Genomic DNA, 15,166 nt, shown 5'->3' on the forward strand with positions numbered 1-15,166 from the left:
CAAGACAAAAAATTCTTATTGTAATGTTAATTCAGCATGTCTGAGAAAGTACCTGTTGGGGCAAGAAGAACCTCTACCACAGTGTCTATGTGTTCTTACAAACTCCATTCTGCTGCTACTTGTGGTATCTTCATCTGTCAGCCCCAAATCTTTCTTTTTTTTAAATAAATTTTATTTTAGTTGTATGTGGACAGAATACTTTTATTTTTTTGTGGTGCTGAGGATCGAGCCCAGGGCCTCACACATGATAGGCAAGCACGTTCCCACTCAGCCACAACCCCATCCCAAATCTTCCTTCTTGATTGTGACTTTTGCCAGTTTGCCTTCTGTTCCAGCTTGACTTTCTGCTCCCAGATGTATCTCCAGTACAAACAAGGTTCTCTCCAGAGTGGAAATCAGGATCTCTTTCTCCTCCCCCTCATTGGTAACTTGCTCCAGGTTGACCACACACCTGTCATGCTTCTGTGGCTTATTTGGAGGTGACTCTGGGCTGTTGGTCTCAGTCTCCAACTCCAGCTCTATGTCCCTTTCATTCATCACATTTTGCCTATAGATTTGATATCTAAAAATTCAGGTCTTCCTGGGCTGCGGAGATAGCTCAGTTGGTAGAGTGCTCGCCTCGCAAGCACAAGACACTGGGTTCAATCCCCAGCACCGCAAAAAAAAAAAAAAAAAAGAAAAAAAAAGATTCAGGTCTTCCTAATCAACAGCCCGTGCCCATGGGGCCAGTCCAACACTCTACAGAGAATTCAGCTATTAAGCGACCCAAGCTGGTACTTCCCCAAAGCTCAGCTGAGACTGCTATATTTTTTGTGGCACCGGGAGGGGATTAGAGGGGATTGAACGGGATTGAACCCAGGAGCTTCATTCCCAGACCTTTGTATTTTTTATTTTGAGACAGGGTCTTGGGCCTTGTTAAATTACTAAGGCGGTGACCTTGAACTTGTGATCCTCCTGCCTCAGCCTCCCAAATTGCTGGGTTTACAGGCATGTACCACCTTGCCTGGTGAGACTGCTACTTTTTGAAAGCAAGACATTCCCTTTCTAACCCTCTAAACCTGCTAAACTCTGTCCTTGCATATGTTAAATCACCAAAGCATGAATTTATTGAACTATATTACAGGTCCTTGTTTTTTGTTTTTTTTTTTTTTTTTTTTTTGGTGCTGGGGATCGATCCCAGGGCCTTGTGCTTGCAAGGCAAGCACTCTACCAACTGAGCTATCTCCCCAGCCCCAGGTCCTTGGTTTTTAATAGAAATTCCATTTCTGCTTATTTTGGTATTGCTGAGGATCAAACTTAGAGCCTCAAGCGTCTTAGGGCAAGTGCTTTGCCACTGAGCTATACTCCCAGCCCCCAGAAATTCCATTTTAAGAATACTTGCCACCAGGCATGGTGGCATACACCCACAATCCTGCCTCAAGACTCCACTCGGGAGGCTTGAGGCAGGAGGATTGCAAATTCAAGGCCAGCCTCAGGAATTTAGGCCTTAAGAAACTCAGTGAGACCTTGTCTCAAAATTTAAAAACAAAAACAAAGGGATGGGGGTGTGGTTCAGTGGTAGAGAGCCCTTAAATTCAATCCCTAATACAAAACAAAACAAAAAAAACTTGCCAATTTCATCGCCTCTGCATACAGACTAATTTGTTCTTTGAATACAATGATGAGAAATAAATATTCCAAGGTTTTCCTTCTTCCTTTAGCTGCCAGGAAGTTTGGAGCTATATATAGTCACAGTTTTTGTGTGTGTGGTACTGGGGATTGAACTCACACTATACCACTGAGTTAAATCCCAGCCCGTTTTTTTATTTTATTTTATTTTCACAGTGCTGGGGATTGAACCTAAGGCCTTATACTTGCAAGGCAGGCTCTCTACCAACTGAGCTATATCTCCAGCCCCATTTTTTTATTTTTTATTTTGAGACAGGGTCTGGCTAAGTTGTTGAGGGTCTTGCTAAATTGCTGAGGCTGGCCTTAAACTTGCAATCCTGCCTTGGCCTCTCATGTTGCTGGGATTATAGGCATGCACCACTGTGCCCAGCTAGGAATAGATTTTTTAAGTCCCTGATATATCTCTTCCTTTAATATACTTCCTGATCTTTCTTTTCCACATTTAATTTTCTGCATCTGCATTGTCCAGTACAGCCACTAGTCACATGAGGCAATTTGACAGGTAGCTAATTCAAATTGGGATGGGGTGTAATGTAAAATACCTTAGTAAATTCTAATATTGATTACATGCTGAATATTTTGGATATATTGGATCAAATAAAATTTTGAGATGAACTTCATTCAATTTTACTTTGCTTATTGCTCCTAGAAAAATTTAATTACATGTTAAAAATTATATATGAGGCTTGTGTTTGTTTTATTATCTGTATTGGACAGCACTGTTATACAAATCATCTGCTTTAACAGTGTGTTATTGTAAAACTCATCCTTTCGGAAAGGAGGGAAAGTATTAATGCAGGGGAGGTGACAGCAGTGGATGGAGTGTAAAAGGGGAGGTTAACTAGGACATGCGCTTGTCCATCTATTTGCCTTTCGTTTGTATGACTCACAACAAAATAAAAAGTTCCTTGGTAAAATGAGTTTTCAGCCCTCTTCATCCCACATAAGTAGTATTTCGTGGTTCTCCCATCTCCAGGAAAAACCTGTTCTCAGATTTACTTTGGCTAACATATTGGAAAGGACCTGATGAGACAATTCACACCACATTGCAAATAACCGATAACTTTTGTGTTCACCCCTCTCAGGGGATATTTCCATTTTAACAGGGAACAATCCCTGAACCCAAAGGAACGAATCCCTAATGGTGGAGTTTCAGTCATCAGTGACAGGTGAGTGAGAATCTGGTTTTATATGTGTGTTTATATGTGTGGATACACTCAGGATGTGGCTGAGAGTAGGGTCTTTGGACAGAAAGATAATGTGGCTGACCGACAAGCTGAGCAGAGATGGTAGCAAATCCTCAGCTGGATCAGAATGGGAAGGGCTTTCAGACACCAGCCAGATTCAGTGCAGGCCCTCAAGGGTTTATTAAGCAATAGAATAGCACAGTTGATGTCACCAGAGGGTAGGTATGAAGATGGTCTCCATGGTAACTACTATGGAGTAGCAGAAGGACTCTCAGAGTAGGTTTCAGGACACTTGTTATTGCAGTCCACAACTGACTCACTGGCTTAACTCTGGGCAAGTCCTTTACCCCTGGGGTCTCAATTTCTTCCTCTGGGAAGTAGAAATGGGTATTTATAACTATGAAATGAGTTTTAAGAGATGTGAAGGTGCTTTGAGAAGTACCTTACAAATGCAAGAAATAATGATTAATAAAAATGGAAATGCAGTTGGGCAGGCCTACTACAGTGGAGGGTAGAGAGCGGGGGTGGAGGGCTATGGGGAAATTGAAGTTTGGACGATCCTTTTACCTTAAACTCCCATCCTCTGTCCTCCTAGGCTGAACCCGGACTCCCAGGGCCCATGCTTGCACCTGATGAATGATGGCCTGAACTATGAGCAAACGGGACTACACGAACACGTCGGTGCAGGAGCCCCCTCTTGACTACTCCTTCAGAAGCATCCATGTCATCCAAGGTCAGACCATAAAACTCAGCACTTCCACTCACCATGGCTGCAGGCCTAGTATGGTCCCCAAGGAGGGCCCAGTTTTGTACTTAAAGTTGTTGTCATCTTTAAGGGAGAAAGAAATGGGAGATTTTTGTTGCCCCCTCCCACAATGCTAGGAATCAAACTTCAGGACCTCACACATGCTGTGCAAAATTAGGAGTCTCTTCACAAGCAGTGGTACTCTGCTCCAGTACCCTTCTGCAACCTCAGGATCCCACCTACTCAAGAACTATGACAGAGAGCCATCTGGTGGATGCTGCCTGACCTACAGCTGAGGAGAGGAAAGTTATTGGTGGGTGGGGGTGGGAAAAGTGTGAATGGAAGGGAATGTGAAGACATGCCGGCTAGGTCTGGCAAATAGTAAATACTTCCTTCCCCAGAGGCATCTTTAGACTGATTTAAAAACAAAACAAAACAAAACAAAACAAAAAAAAAAAAAAAAAAAACCAAAAAAAAAAAAAAAAACAGGGGGGTGGTTAGGAAAAGAAGGAAAAATAACGCCACAGCCAAAACTTATGTCTAGTTCTGACTCTGCCATTGACTATGTGCCTAGGCAAGGCCCATATGTTTTAAGGACCTCATTTTAAAAAATGAAGTGAGGGTGGGGGTGTTGGATGTTTTTCCTCCTCAGACAAACTTACTGAGGTGGTTAAGGCTACCTGCTTATATTTCCTTACCTTCATCCACTCTGGAACTCACTCCATTCTGGCTTCTGCCAGACTCTCTGGACATTTTTAAAACTGTTCTTTCCTGGTTCTCTCTGTCCTCTGATTACTTGTTAGGTTTCTTTAATGGATTCTTCTTCCTCCTTGACCTTTCTCTCTACCCTTACTCTCTGAGGAGTCTCATCTATTCCCTGACTATATAGTACATACTATACTAACAATTCCTGTCTGTCCCTTAAGCTTCAGACAGGAAGCTTTGTAACCAACTGCCTAATGACTTCTCTACCTTTCTGTACTGCAAAAGCCTTGAACACCAGAGCCAAGCCTTCAATTCATCACCTTTCCAACCTAGTCTCTCCTTTTTCAGTTCTTTATCTCCAGTCAGTCAAGTCATGCTGATTTTATGTCCCTCTCATCTCTTGCTTAGATGACTGAAATAGCCAAATTGGTCTTTTCTTGCCATCCACCCCCTAAAATCCATATTCCAATCAGAAGCTCCATAGTAATCTTTCAAGTGAGAAATCTGAACCATCTCCTTTGCTTTAAATACTTCAGTTGCTTCCCATGATCTACAGGAGAAAGCCCCAAATCCTTAGCCTGGCATTTAAGACTCATGTTTGAGAGAGCTGCGGTGGCACACATCTGTAATCCCAGCAACTCAGGAGCCCAAGGTAGAAAGATCACAAATTCAAGGCTAGCCTTGATGACTTTGTGAGACCTTGTCTCAAAATAAAAATTTTAAAAGGGGATAGAGATGTAGCTCAGTGGTAGAGTGCCCCAGGTCCATACTATAACAAAAGAAAACAGTTGAGACTAAGTAGCTTTGGGCAACTAATTAACTTGGCAAGACTCTATCCAAAAAAAAAAAAAAAAAAAAAGCAAGCTGGGATGTAGTTTGGTAAAATACTGATCTAGCATGTGTGACTCTGGGTTTAATCCCCAGTACTGGAAGGAGGGAAAACAGTTTGGCTTGTCTCTTTTTTTCCTCCTTGTATAGTGCACATTTGCACACTCCCCTGTGCTGTTCTACACATCTTTATGGCTTTGCTTATGCTGTTCCCATTCTTTCTACCTTTCTTTGCCTGGTTAATATCTCCTAATTCACTGAGGACCAGCTTAGGCTTCACCTTCCTGGGAAACTTCCCTGAGCTCCCAGACTGGGTGGAGGTCCTTTTCTGTGCTGCCATGGCATTGACCATTGTACCAGCACTCATCACACTATACTGATAGTTTGTTTCCATCTTGCCTGTTGTGGCAGCTCCTCCAAGGCACAAACATCTGCTTTATCCCTTCCCTGTTGCTGAGAGAGAGCCTGGCATGAACTGTCTCTTATTGTGCTCACCATCATATTTCCAATATTTTAGACATTATAGCTCACTATCAATGAAAGACTGGGAGGACCATCAGAGTATATTCTACTGAAGTAAATTCTGAGTTCTACTAGTAGATAATTCTTGATTTTGTGCTATCATCTTCCTGGTTCAAGCCCCCAAACTGTAGTTCTTAGATTTCTTCATCTAAAATAGAAGTGGCACTGAGTGCAGTGGTGCATGCCTGTAATCCCAGTGGCTTGGGAAGCCAAGGCAGGAAGATTGGGAGTTCGAAGCTAGCCTCAGCAATTTAGCAAGACTCTAAGCAACTCAGCAAGAATCTGCCTCTAAATAAAATACAAAAAGGGCTGGGATGTGGCTTAGTTATTGAATGCCTCTGGGTTCAATCCCTAGTACCAAAAAAAAAAAAAAAAAAAAGATGTGGCTTTGTTTCATCCCCCACCCCACACAGAGGTGGTATACAGAGGACCCAATGATACCATAGACATGAGACCATCTGAACTTGGAAAGTCAAGAGTTTGGGATGGGAAGTCTTTGACCCGTGGTTCAGTCTTACATTATTAGGAGCTTATAGAACAGGGTCACTCTAAACTCAAGCATAGTTCTATGGCCCTGCCTGCCCTTCAGTTTTATCTGGGGATGCTTATCCTGCCAGATCTGTTCCTTCCAGAAAAGCAAAGATGCTACACCCAAGCCATACTCTGTCTTCACAGATCTGGTAAGCGAGGAGCCAAGGGTAGGGCTACGACCACTGAAGCACTCAAAGTCAGGAAAGTCATTGACTCAGTCCCTGTGGCTCAACAACAATGTCCTCAATGACCTGAAAGACTTCAACCAGGTGGTTTCACAACTCCTGGAGCACCCAGAGAACCTGGCCTGGATCGACTTGTCTTTCAATGACCTGACTTCCATCGATCCTGTGAGTTCTTACCTGAGTTCGTCAAGGGGTGGGAGAGTGGGAAGGGGGGTAAGGCCACTGTCCAGGCCCCAGCCTCTCCACCATCTTATGAAGGAAGTTAAACGGGCAGCATAGTGTCATCTAAAGCACATGGCTTTAGGGTCTCATGAAGATGCAGGTTCCAATTTTGGCTTTGTCTCTTATTGTGACTTTGGGCAAGTCACTTAACCTTCTCTTAAAACCTCAGCCTTTCCGTTTGAAAAACTAGGATATACTAGTATCATAAAGGTTTTGTAGGAATTAAATGAAAAGAAACAAGAACCAAGTGCCACATTGCTGGCTAAAGCAAAATTGCAGCTGTCATTCATTATTGGGTACCTTACTGTGTTGTGCTGTGTTCTGCTATGAATGAGGTAGACAAAAGTACAAAATACTTTCTACAACTTCTGATTCAAATTTTAAGAAAGGGGGAGATTATTGCCCTGATGTAGTGATCTTAATTTAACTATCATTAAAGTTTCTCTTATATGCCTAGCATGATACTCTGTACTTTGGCCCCTTGCTATGATAAGACTGTTAGTTCACCCCAACTTCTTTAGTGAAGCAGCAAGTAAGGCTCAGGGATGGGTAGAAAAGTCATCACCTGGCCAGTCAGTAGCAGTTCTGGGATCAGGGGCCCATACCTCCTGTCTTGAGATCACAGTTCTATTTCAATGTGATGCCTCTCTATCCCTTAAAAGGTAAATGGAAGTAGGTTAGAATCATCCAGTATAGCTGTGAGGACTGGAGTCAAGGACAAGTTGTTCCCCAGACTCTTCCTTTTCTACCAGCAAGTTCATCCTGAGCAGAGATCCAGGGTCCTGCCAGTCTATCTTTTGGTTTCCTCCCTAACAGATCCTAACAACATTCTTCAACCTGAGTGTCCTCTATCTTCATGGAAACAGTATCCAGAGCCTAGGGGAAGTGAATAAGTTAGCTGTCCTCCCTCGGCTCCGGAGCTTGACACTCCATGGTAACCCCATAGAGGAAGAGAAGGGGTATAGGTAAGTATCCTGCCCCTGATCTGGGATTCAGCTGGGCTCCCCTGAGGGACAATGGAAGGGGAGACAGGAAATCTAAGACCATCCTTCTGCCACATGTAAACCTGAGAAGGGAGACCTCTAAGCATTTCTTGCAGTCAGTCAGAATAAACCCAGTCTCTCCCATACCATACTCAGTTCCTCCATTCCTTGCAGTGAGGGAAAAGAGAAGCAACAGGTGAAGGTGAAGGGGAAGGGGAAGGGGAAGGGGAAGGGGATTCTGGTGGGGGGGCAGGCCCCCAGCCCAAGTCTTCCCTACAGGCAATATGTGCTGTGCACCCTGCCTCGTATCACCACGTTCGACTTCAGTGGGGTCACCAAAGCAGACCGTACCACAGCTGAAGTCTGGAAACGCATGAACATCAAGCCCAAGAAGCCCCGGATCAAGTAGAATGCACTCTGAGGTTCCCAGGACCCCAGCAGTCCTGAAGGCCTGAAGCTGGTCAGCTTAGTTTAAGAATAAATGATTTGAGCTGTTGTTCAGAGTAGAAGTTACTTGTACCTTGGAGAGATGCCTTTCAACTCCATCAACTGCCAGAAGCTCTAGTGTTACTTCACTGAGGCAGGCAATAGAGGGAAAGGCCTGCTGGCCAGGAGACCTGGATTTGCACCTGTCCTTGGGAAACTTACCTAGCCTCTCTGGGCCCCTCTGTACTCTTCAGCTTAGATATCATGGGATTAGAGATCAGCATTTCCCAAATTCTTCCGAATGCCAGGTCCTTGGAGCTGCAGCAGAGGCCTCCAAGACAGGCCCAGAAGATGGGCTATGATCTACTTTAATCAAAACAGAGTAGTTCTACTCTTAATACTTTATATGTTGGGATTCTGCTTAATATTCCATTTGATAGCCAGGCATACCTACAATTTCAGTAGCTTGGGAGGCTGAGGCAGGAGGATCACAGGTTCAAGGCCAGCCTCAACAACTTAGTGAGGCCCTCAGCAACTTAGCAAGACCCTGTCTCAAAATAAAAAATAAAAAGGGCTGGGGATGTGGCTCAGTGGTTAAGTGTCCCTGGGTTTAATTCCCAGTACAAAAAAAAAAAAAAAAAAAAAAAATCATTTGATAAAAAGAATCTTCTTGCTTGAAAACATTTGCTTGCTGGGTCCCTATCAAGCATCCCTAGCAGAATTTGGTCTCCTTGACCCATAGGGCTATTATAATTCCATGAGCCTGAAGCAGAGTCCCCAACATTCACAGCTGCCTCAGATTCAGGCCTGTCCAGTTTGACAGTATTCCCATCACTGGAGAAGGGATAAGAACAGTCTTGTCCAACCTGAGGTTAGCCTAGGCTGAGTCTAAGCTAAGACCTGGGAATTCCAAACCCTCATCTCCTGGATTCCTCTTAATGCTCCTAGAAGATAACCCCTTCTCCATCTCATTGCTCACAGATGTGAGTAGACAGAAATAACTAGTTGGGTGGTGGGCAGGACAGAGGGGCTGGAATCAGCACACAAATGAATACACTTCCTTTATCGAGGGTGACAAACAAAAAGAAAAAAGACCAAACATGTAAAAACCCAGGGTGCTAGAAATACAAACTCAATTCATTCAAATTCAAGCTCATCCAGACCCTGGGCACAAACCCTAGTGAGGTGCATGGGAGCACCAAGTCAGGGAAAGGGGAACAGGAGTGAATCTGAGGCCAAGAGAAAGGGTGGGAAGGGCATCCCCCTAGGTCCCTTGGTGTTCACTCCCACAGTGGTATCTCCACCTTCCCAATGACTGTAAAGACCTTCCAGTCCCTGTCCTCTTGGCTCCCACCCACCCCAGCCAGGGCTTTGAAGGCCAGTCCTGAACAGTTCTACCCTCCCTTGCTCCATCCTCACTTGCTCAGGCTTCCAGCCTCGCTCTTCTCCTCCTCCACATTCTTCTCAGTGATTAGTAGCAGGTTAGGGTACTGTATAAGCTGAAGTGAGGCTGGGGCCATGGGAGGTGGGATGGAGACAGGTGAAGAGAGGAGAAGAGCTGTCCAAAGACCCCTCTCTTCATGGGATCCCAAACTGTACAACCAGCTCCTCTTTTGCGTCCACACGGATCTGAGAAAGTGCACTGTAGGCATAAGCAGCTATCCTGGAGACCTGAGGCAGAAGGGCCAGGGAGAAAAGGAACAAAGAAACATGTAAGAGGGGATCCAGAAATGGAGGAATTGGGGGATGGGATGGCAGTGAAGGAAAGAGGAGGAAATGAGGGAGGTAAAAAAGCTGATGAGAAAGGCAGAAGAAAAAAACACAGAATAATCAAGGTTGAGGACAGAGGACTGGTGAGAATAGAAAAAGTTAGTTAGAGAAGGGGGCAGGGGCAGGCTGCCAGGCTCCCTAACTCCACTCCCTACCTCCTCTGAGGCAGGGTGGCAAACCTTTCTGCTACACTGTGGGCATTTTGGGAAGGGTGGAGGGGGCAGGCTGGGGTAACTCACCTGCTGCAAGTCAGAGAAGGGGACAGGCTCACTGGCCAGCACTTGGTGGGGCTGGCTGGTGAGAGATGGCAGCGGTGGCAGCTTCTTCCAATGGGTCAGGCTGCTGCTCAGCACAGCCAAGCGGGTACTGGACAAGAGGAAGGGATAGGGAAGGTTAGTTAGGCCACAGCCTTCCCTGCCCTGCACAGCTCTGCATAGCTCAGGCAAGCCTCAGTCCCTGAGGCCAGAGGAGCAAGATGACAGGGGTCTCAGTTCATCACAAACTCACTCTTGGTGCACCTCCTTTGTCTTTCGCACCTTCTAGAGTACACAGGGCAAACAAAGCTGATATAAACATGAACTGTGGTTTGTGGTCAGTTTCCTGGGCTGCACCCAAATGAGGAGGCTCCAAAGATGGGAAGGTATGGAGGGCAGAAGAGGGGCCCAAACTGGCCCAGTGCTCACCTGTACTGCCTTGCCCGATCCATGTACTCATGCTGCTCCATGCCTTGGGAGTCTGCAGCAGACACATCAATGATGTTGCTTTGGAAAAAGGAGACAGAGAGGACATGACAAGTACTTCTAAGGGAGATAGACATGACTCAGTGCCAGGTGCCAATTCCAGTGCTATCTGACACCAATATCCCCACCTGTCCATTAGAGCAGTGCAGGGCCCGAGGACACCTCAACTCAATGACCTCGTCCCATCCCCCATGTCCAGGCCCACTGCCTCTACACTAGGCCTGTCCTGTGACACACACTCACCTAGCTGTCTTCGCAAGGATGGAGGAGAGCAGGGCCTGCTCATCTGTGCGAGCAGACGGCAGGCTGTGGTAGTTGGGCTCAGCTCCATTGAGGGCTTTGGTTGGGGGGCTACTAGGGTCCAATAGCAGCTTCCGCTCCTCTCGGTCCTAGAAGAGGCCATTAAGGAGAAGTCAGCCCTAGGACTTTTAGTCCAAACTTCCTTTCCTATGGTTCTCCCCTCAGCCCAGCTCTGATCTTTAAACACCAAAAAAATTTTAAAATATGAATATTTGAACTATATGGAATGTCAGATAAGACTTGGTTCCTGACTGCCCTTAGGAGCTCAGCTGAGTTCGTGGAACTAGTGTAGAACCAAGAGGTCCTAGAGGTCCTGCAAAGATGATAGAGGTACATAGCAGGTATTCAGCAATAGCCAGAGCTTCAGAATACAATCCAGCAGAGAAAGGATATTGGAGGGAGAAGACAGAGGAGGTGGGAAAATACCAAAACAGTAAGGTCTAAAAGGGAAACCATTCTAAGTTAGGTACCCAAGAATGGCTTTCCTGAGCTTTCAGGACAAGACTTTCCCTAGCAAGGCTGTCTGTTCCCAATATGGAAAGTGCCTGGTGAGTCCAGACAAGGTCCCAGGCCCCAAGGGCATGTAAGGTCAACCTCTCAGTGGCCATTCCTGATCATCTCAGGGCAGAAACCTCTGCCCAGCCTTTGGGGTATACTATGACTCTGCTTCTTTCTTTAAATAGGTCCATTTACCTTAGGTGTTCACCCTCATGTCCTGTGCTCTGTATGTGACTCCCAGACCCAATTGAAGCGTGTCTGGTATATCCTGACCTAAGAGAACAGTGGAGCTTTTCCTCTCTTGCCAAACTACCATACCTCTTTCATTTTTCAAGTTTCCCAGATGCCTTTACTTATTTTGCAATACTGGGGATGGAACCCGGGGTGCTCTACCACTGAGTTACACCCCCAAACCTTTATTTTATTAGAATGATTTTGAGATAGCATCTCACTAAGTAGCCCAGACTGGCCTCAAACTTGCAATCCTCCTGCGTTGCTGGTATTATGGGCATGTGCCTCTACACCCAGCTCACCATACCTCTTTCAATGTGGCCTGAGCAGCCGCCTCCATTTCTAGCAGCACTATTACTACTAGTCTGCACTGATGATCATCACATTCCCCTAGAACTGACCTAAGATGAAACCAAGGCTCCCTAGTCCTGTTTCAGGCCCTGATCTAACCTGCTGTTTTCTGGATTTGACTCCATTTTAAGTCCAGCAGCTACAGATTCCTTTTGGCTTCGTGTCAGCTGCAAATTGGATAAGCAGATCTACTGCATATCTATCTCAGTCATAAAAAGCTCAGGACAATGCCAAGGATGGATTTGGGGTGGGGAAGGGGGAAACTTGGCTCATGCTGACTCATCAACTCTCAAAGCCAGCCCACCAGATTCCTCAGTGCTCCTCTCCAGGCCTGTCTCAGCTCCTACCACAGACTTCCCTGCTGTAGGAGCCAAATCCCCTGCCCACAACTATCCTCACAGAGGGCCACTTCCTCCAGTCTTGCTTGCCACACCCTAGGCAGGGCCAGTCTCTTCACCTTCCTCTTCCTTTTCAAGCCTAGGTTGCCCAGTGTCCTCAGGCCATTTAATACAGTTCCCTTTACCAGGAGAAAGAAGTTGTGGGCTTTTGCACTATCACTTCTAAATCCCCAACCACCCTCTATTCTACGTCCTCAGGACTAAATGGCTAGAAAGATGCTGTTGTGGCTGTAATTCCAGCTGCTCAGAGGCTGAGGCAGGAAGGTCACAGATTTGAGGACAGCCTTGAGTAACTTAGAAAGACCCTGTCTCAAAATTTTAAAAGTTGGGAGTGCATATGGCTCAGCGGTACACTTGCCTAGCATGTAAAAGACCTTGGGTTCAGTACCCAATACTGAAAGTAAAAAAAAAAAAAAAAAAAAAGACAAAATGCTTGCCAAAGATGAAACTCTAAGGAAAGCTGGCTCCACAATGAGGTTTGCTTCCTATGTCTCTCCTTCGCCTAGCCCCCAGTTCTGACAGATGTTCATGAAGGACAGGGCAGTTTCTCCCAACTAGCAGTTTAAGAACAAGGTTGTTTCCCTGACTCCTAGAAGAGGGCATGCTACCCCCCTTCAGAATGGACAAATAATATCACCCTATACCCAAAGGATGAGTGGGGCATGGGGTAGGTAGATTTATCACAGGAAAGTTTGTCCTTGAGTCAGCAAGATTCAAGAGTCAATGTTTCAGTCTACCTTAGAATGAACCCATATATGTCGTGCCCATGACTGGCCACCTGGTCTACAGGCATGGCTGGAAGAGATAGCCCAACAGATAAAGCACATGGTTTGGCATCAACACTTTGGCTAGGGTATTTCTTGGGTTGGTTAAATCCCTTAGCTTCTCTGAACTTTTCCTTCACCTTTCAATAGGTATCTATATGACAAATGATTGGCAAGAGTCCAATGAGATAACTGTAAAAGCTCCCTGAAAACTATTATGTTCTACATTCCCCATGGCCCCCATGCTAGGGACTAAACCCAGGGCACTTTACCATCCCCAGACTTAAACTTGTAATCCTCCTGCCTCAGCCTCTCGAGCAGCTGGGATAACAGACATGCCCACTATTCCTGACTGTACATTCCTCTCTATTATTATAATAAAAGAGTAGTGATGACAGTAGGATAGGGGCCCTCCCAAGAGCTGGAAGAGGGCCTTGGAGATGGTGAATGGCTATGGCCTTTGCCATAGGACACTTTGTCACTCAGCACTGATCTTTTCTAACCTTTTCTGGGGGTTAGAAACAAATGAAAGCCCATCAGAGGAAAGGTGGAGAGTCAGATCAGCAATCAGCTCTCCCTTTCAGCTGGGAGCTGGTATCCTTTCTCATAAGGAATTAATCCTTATTCCTGATAAGAATTCATATTGTATTTTAAAGGACCAGTTTGCTACTAGACAACAGCTTTTCCAGGAAGTAAGAATATTATGTTGTCCTCTCTAACAGGCTAGAGTGAAAGGAGAGATTACTAGTCATGAAGTAGGCCTAACACTGGGTGGGAAATATGACTAGGTGTTCACTTGAGTGGAGAATCAAGGATCAGGAACGGCTCATATCTCTCACAGTATTTTCCTGGATTTAAGTCCTTAGCCAAAAATACCTTCACTGGGGATAGAACTATTTCCAAGTACCAGTGATGTAATCTGTTTCTGTGATCATCTCCCCCACTATGCTACAGGATACTTGATAAGAAAGTTCTACCTTCTCTGTATCTACTATATGTAGAAAGGTAGGACCCAGACTAAGAGGCATTAAAAAAGATGAGTGAGTGGCCAGCAGTTTGAGACTTCATCCCTGGAAAGATCGCCCTTCTCAAAGGTGGTCAGTCCAGGCATGGAAGGAATTAAAAGGTGGAGAAAAGTAGGAATGCACCAAGGGGAAGAGGGATATAGCCGCATTTTCCAGATAGGCACCCTTTAGCCTTAAAAGGCTACCCTCTAGCTAAAATTTCAGGCACCAGGCAGCGCCCCTCCACTCAGGCAGGCCAAACTCAGAACCAAATGAGCTCCACATCCCAACTCTTTCCCCTAAATGAGCCAAAGGTTAACCCAGTATCTTGCTTTCCAAGCCAATTTCCCACACGTCCCAAAGTCCTTATTGTATCTACAAAAGTCTCCACTGGCTAACTCAAATGTCACCAATTTCCAAAGGCGGCCTCTAACCCCAGACCAACAGTGGCCCTTTTTCCAACCCCAGGGACAAGATACGTAAGTAAATTCCTGATTCATCTCAGGACAGATTAGCTAAAAGACCTCAGCTTACACACCTCTACAATGGATTCTCAAAGCCCGCTAATACAAGCACAGAGAAGGCACAGGAAGTTGGGAAGGGAGTGTTTCCCAGGGACCTACGCTGAGGAGCCTTGAAGATGTTAAGGTTTAACGGTACGGGGAGATAGAGGAGAACATGTCAGCTGGACGGCTGCATGCACTACCCCAGGGCAGGACTGTGTAGAGACCTGGGACTTCAAGAGGGGTAGGAGCCCGGCCAGGCGTCCTCGGTGTAATCTGTCCCCTCCAGGCCTCCGTACTCAGTGAGCCCAGCGGTCCGGGTCGCCCTCCTCTGCAGGTCTTTTCTGGGGCCCCAAGCCTCAGGGTCTTAGTCCTCACTCCCGAGCCCCGCCTGCCGCGGCCGCACCTGGTCCGAGTCCTCGTTTTCGCTGCTGTAGCAGCACCCCATGGCCGGGGTCGGGCCGGGCGCTCAGGCCGCGCGGAGGAGGGACGGCGTCCGTCAGGAGCCCTTCCGGTCACATGACGTGAGGCTGCCTGCCGCAAGCAACCACCCCTTCTCCCCCTGCCCACAGCGTCCCAGAGCCGCTCGGGCTCCGCGGCCCAAA

At 46.2% G+C, this 15,166-nt stretch overlaps 2 protein-coding genes across 11 annotated transcripts in view; one reads left to right on the plus strand and one right to left on the minus strand.

Moving 5' to 3' along the window:
• LRRC51 (leucine rich repeat containing 51) overlaps positions 1-8,072 on the plus strand; it is a 44,297-nt gene extending 36,225 nt beyond the window's left edge. For 5 of the 10 annotated variants that reach the window (XM_079104895.1, XM_079104894.1, XM_079104891.1 and 2 more), the window contains 5 exons: positions 2,754-2,837; positions 3,451-3,588; positions 6,331-6,536; positions 7,410-7,558; positions 7,856-8,072. In XM_079104895.1, the coding sequence (XP_078961021.1) occupies positions 3,507-3,588; positions 6,331-6,536; positions 7,410-7,558; positions 7,856-7,985 (567 nt within the window). In that variant the 5' untranslated portion in view covers positions 2,754-2,837; positions 3,451-3,506 and the 3' untranslated portion in view covers positions 7,986-8,072. Of the gene's footprint in view, positions 1-1,228; positions 2,838-3,450; positions 3,589-6,330; positions 6,537-7,409; positions 7,559-7,855 lie in introns of those variants that run through there. The other 5 variants (XM_079104896.1, XM_079104897.1, XM_079104898.1 and 2 more) reach the window with 3 other exon arrangements.
• A 974-nt stretch (positions 8,073-9,046) lies between these two features.
• LAMTOR1 (late endosomal/lysosomal adaptor, MAPK and MTOR activator 1) lies at positions 9,047-15,149 on the minus strand. The gene is made up of 5 exons (XM_079104899.1): positions 14,968-15,149; positions 10,756-10,901; positions 10,456-10,533; positions 10,012-10,138; positions 9,047-9,673 (listed from the first exon to the last, which is right to left on the minus strand). Exons 1-5 carry the CDS (start codon positions 15,007-15,009, stop codon positions 9,581-9,583), a joined length of 486 nt encoding a protein of 161 aa, XP_078961025.1. The 5' UTR covers positions 15,010-15,149; the 3' UTR covers positions 9,047-9,580.
• Between the last annotated feature and the right edge of the window lie 17 nt (positions 15,150-15,166).

The sequence above is a fragment of the Sciurus vulgaris genome, assembly GCF_902686455.1.
Source record: "Sciurus vulgaris genome assembly, chromosome: 11".
NCBI classification, from domain to species: Eukaryota; Metazoa; Chordata; class Mammalia; order Rodentia; family Sciuridae; genus Sciurus; species Sciurus vulgaris.

What these genes read in the sequence shown, in the direction of transcription:
- LAMTOR1 (XM_079104899.1), bottom strand. Translation starts at nt 15,009, where the DNA reads ATGGGGTGCTGCTACAGCAGCGAAAACGAGGACTCGGACCAG. An exon ending in GATCGGGCAAGGCAGTACAG is followed by an intron (nt 10,139 to 10,455) that starts GTGAGCACTGGG and finishes CCTCTTGTCCAG; the next exon opens with TACCCGCTTGGCTGTGCTGA. An exon ending in CCTTCTCTGACTTGCAGCAG is followed by an intron (nt 9,674 to 10,011) that starts GTGAGTTACCCC and finishes CTTCTGCCTCAG; the next exon opens with GTCTCCAGGATAGCTGCTTA.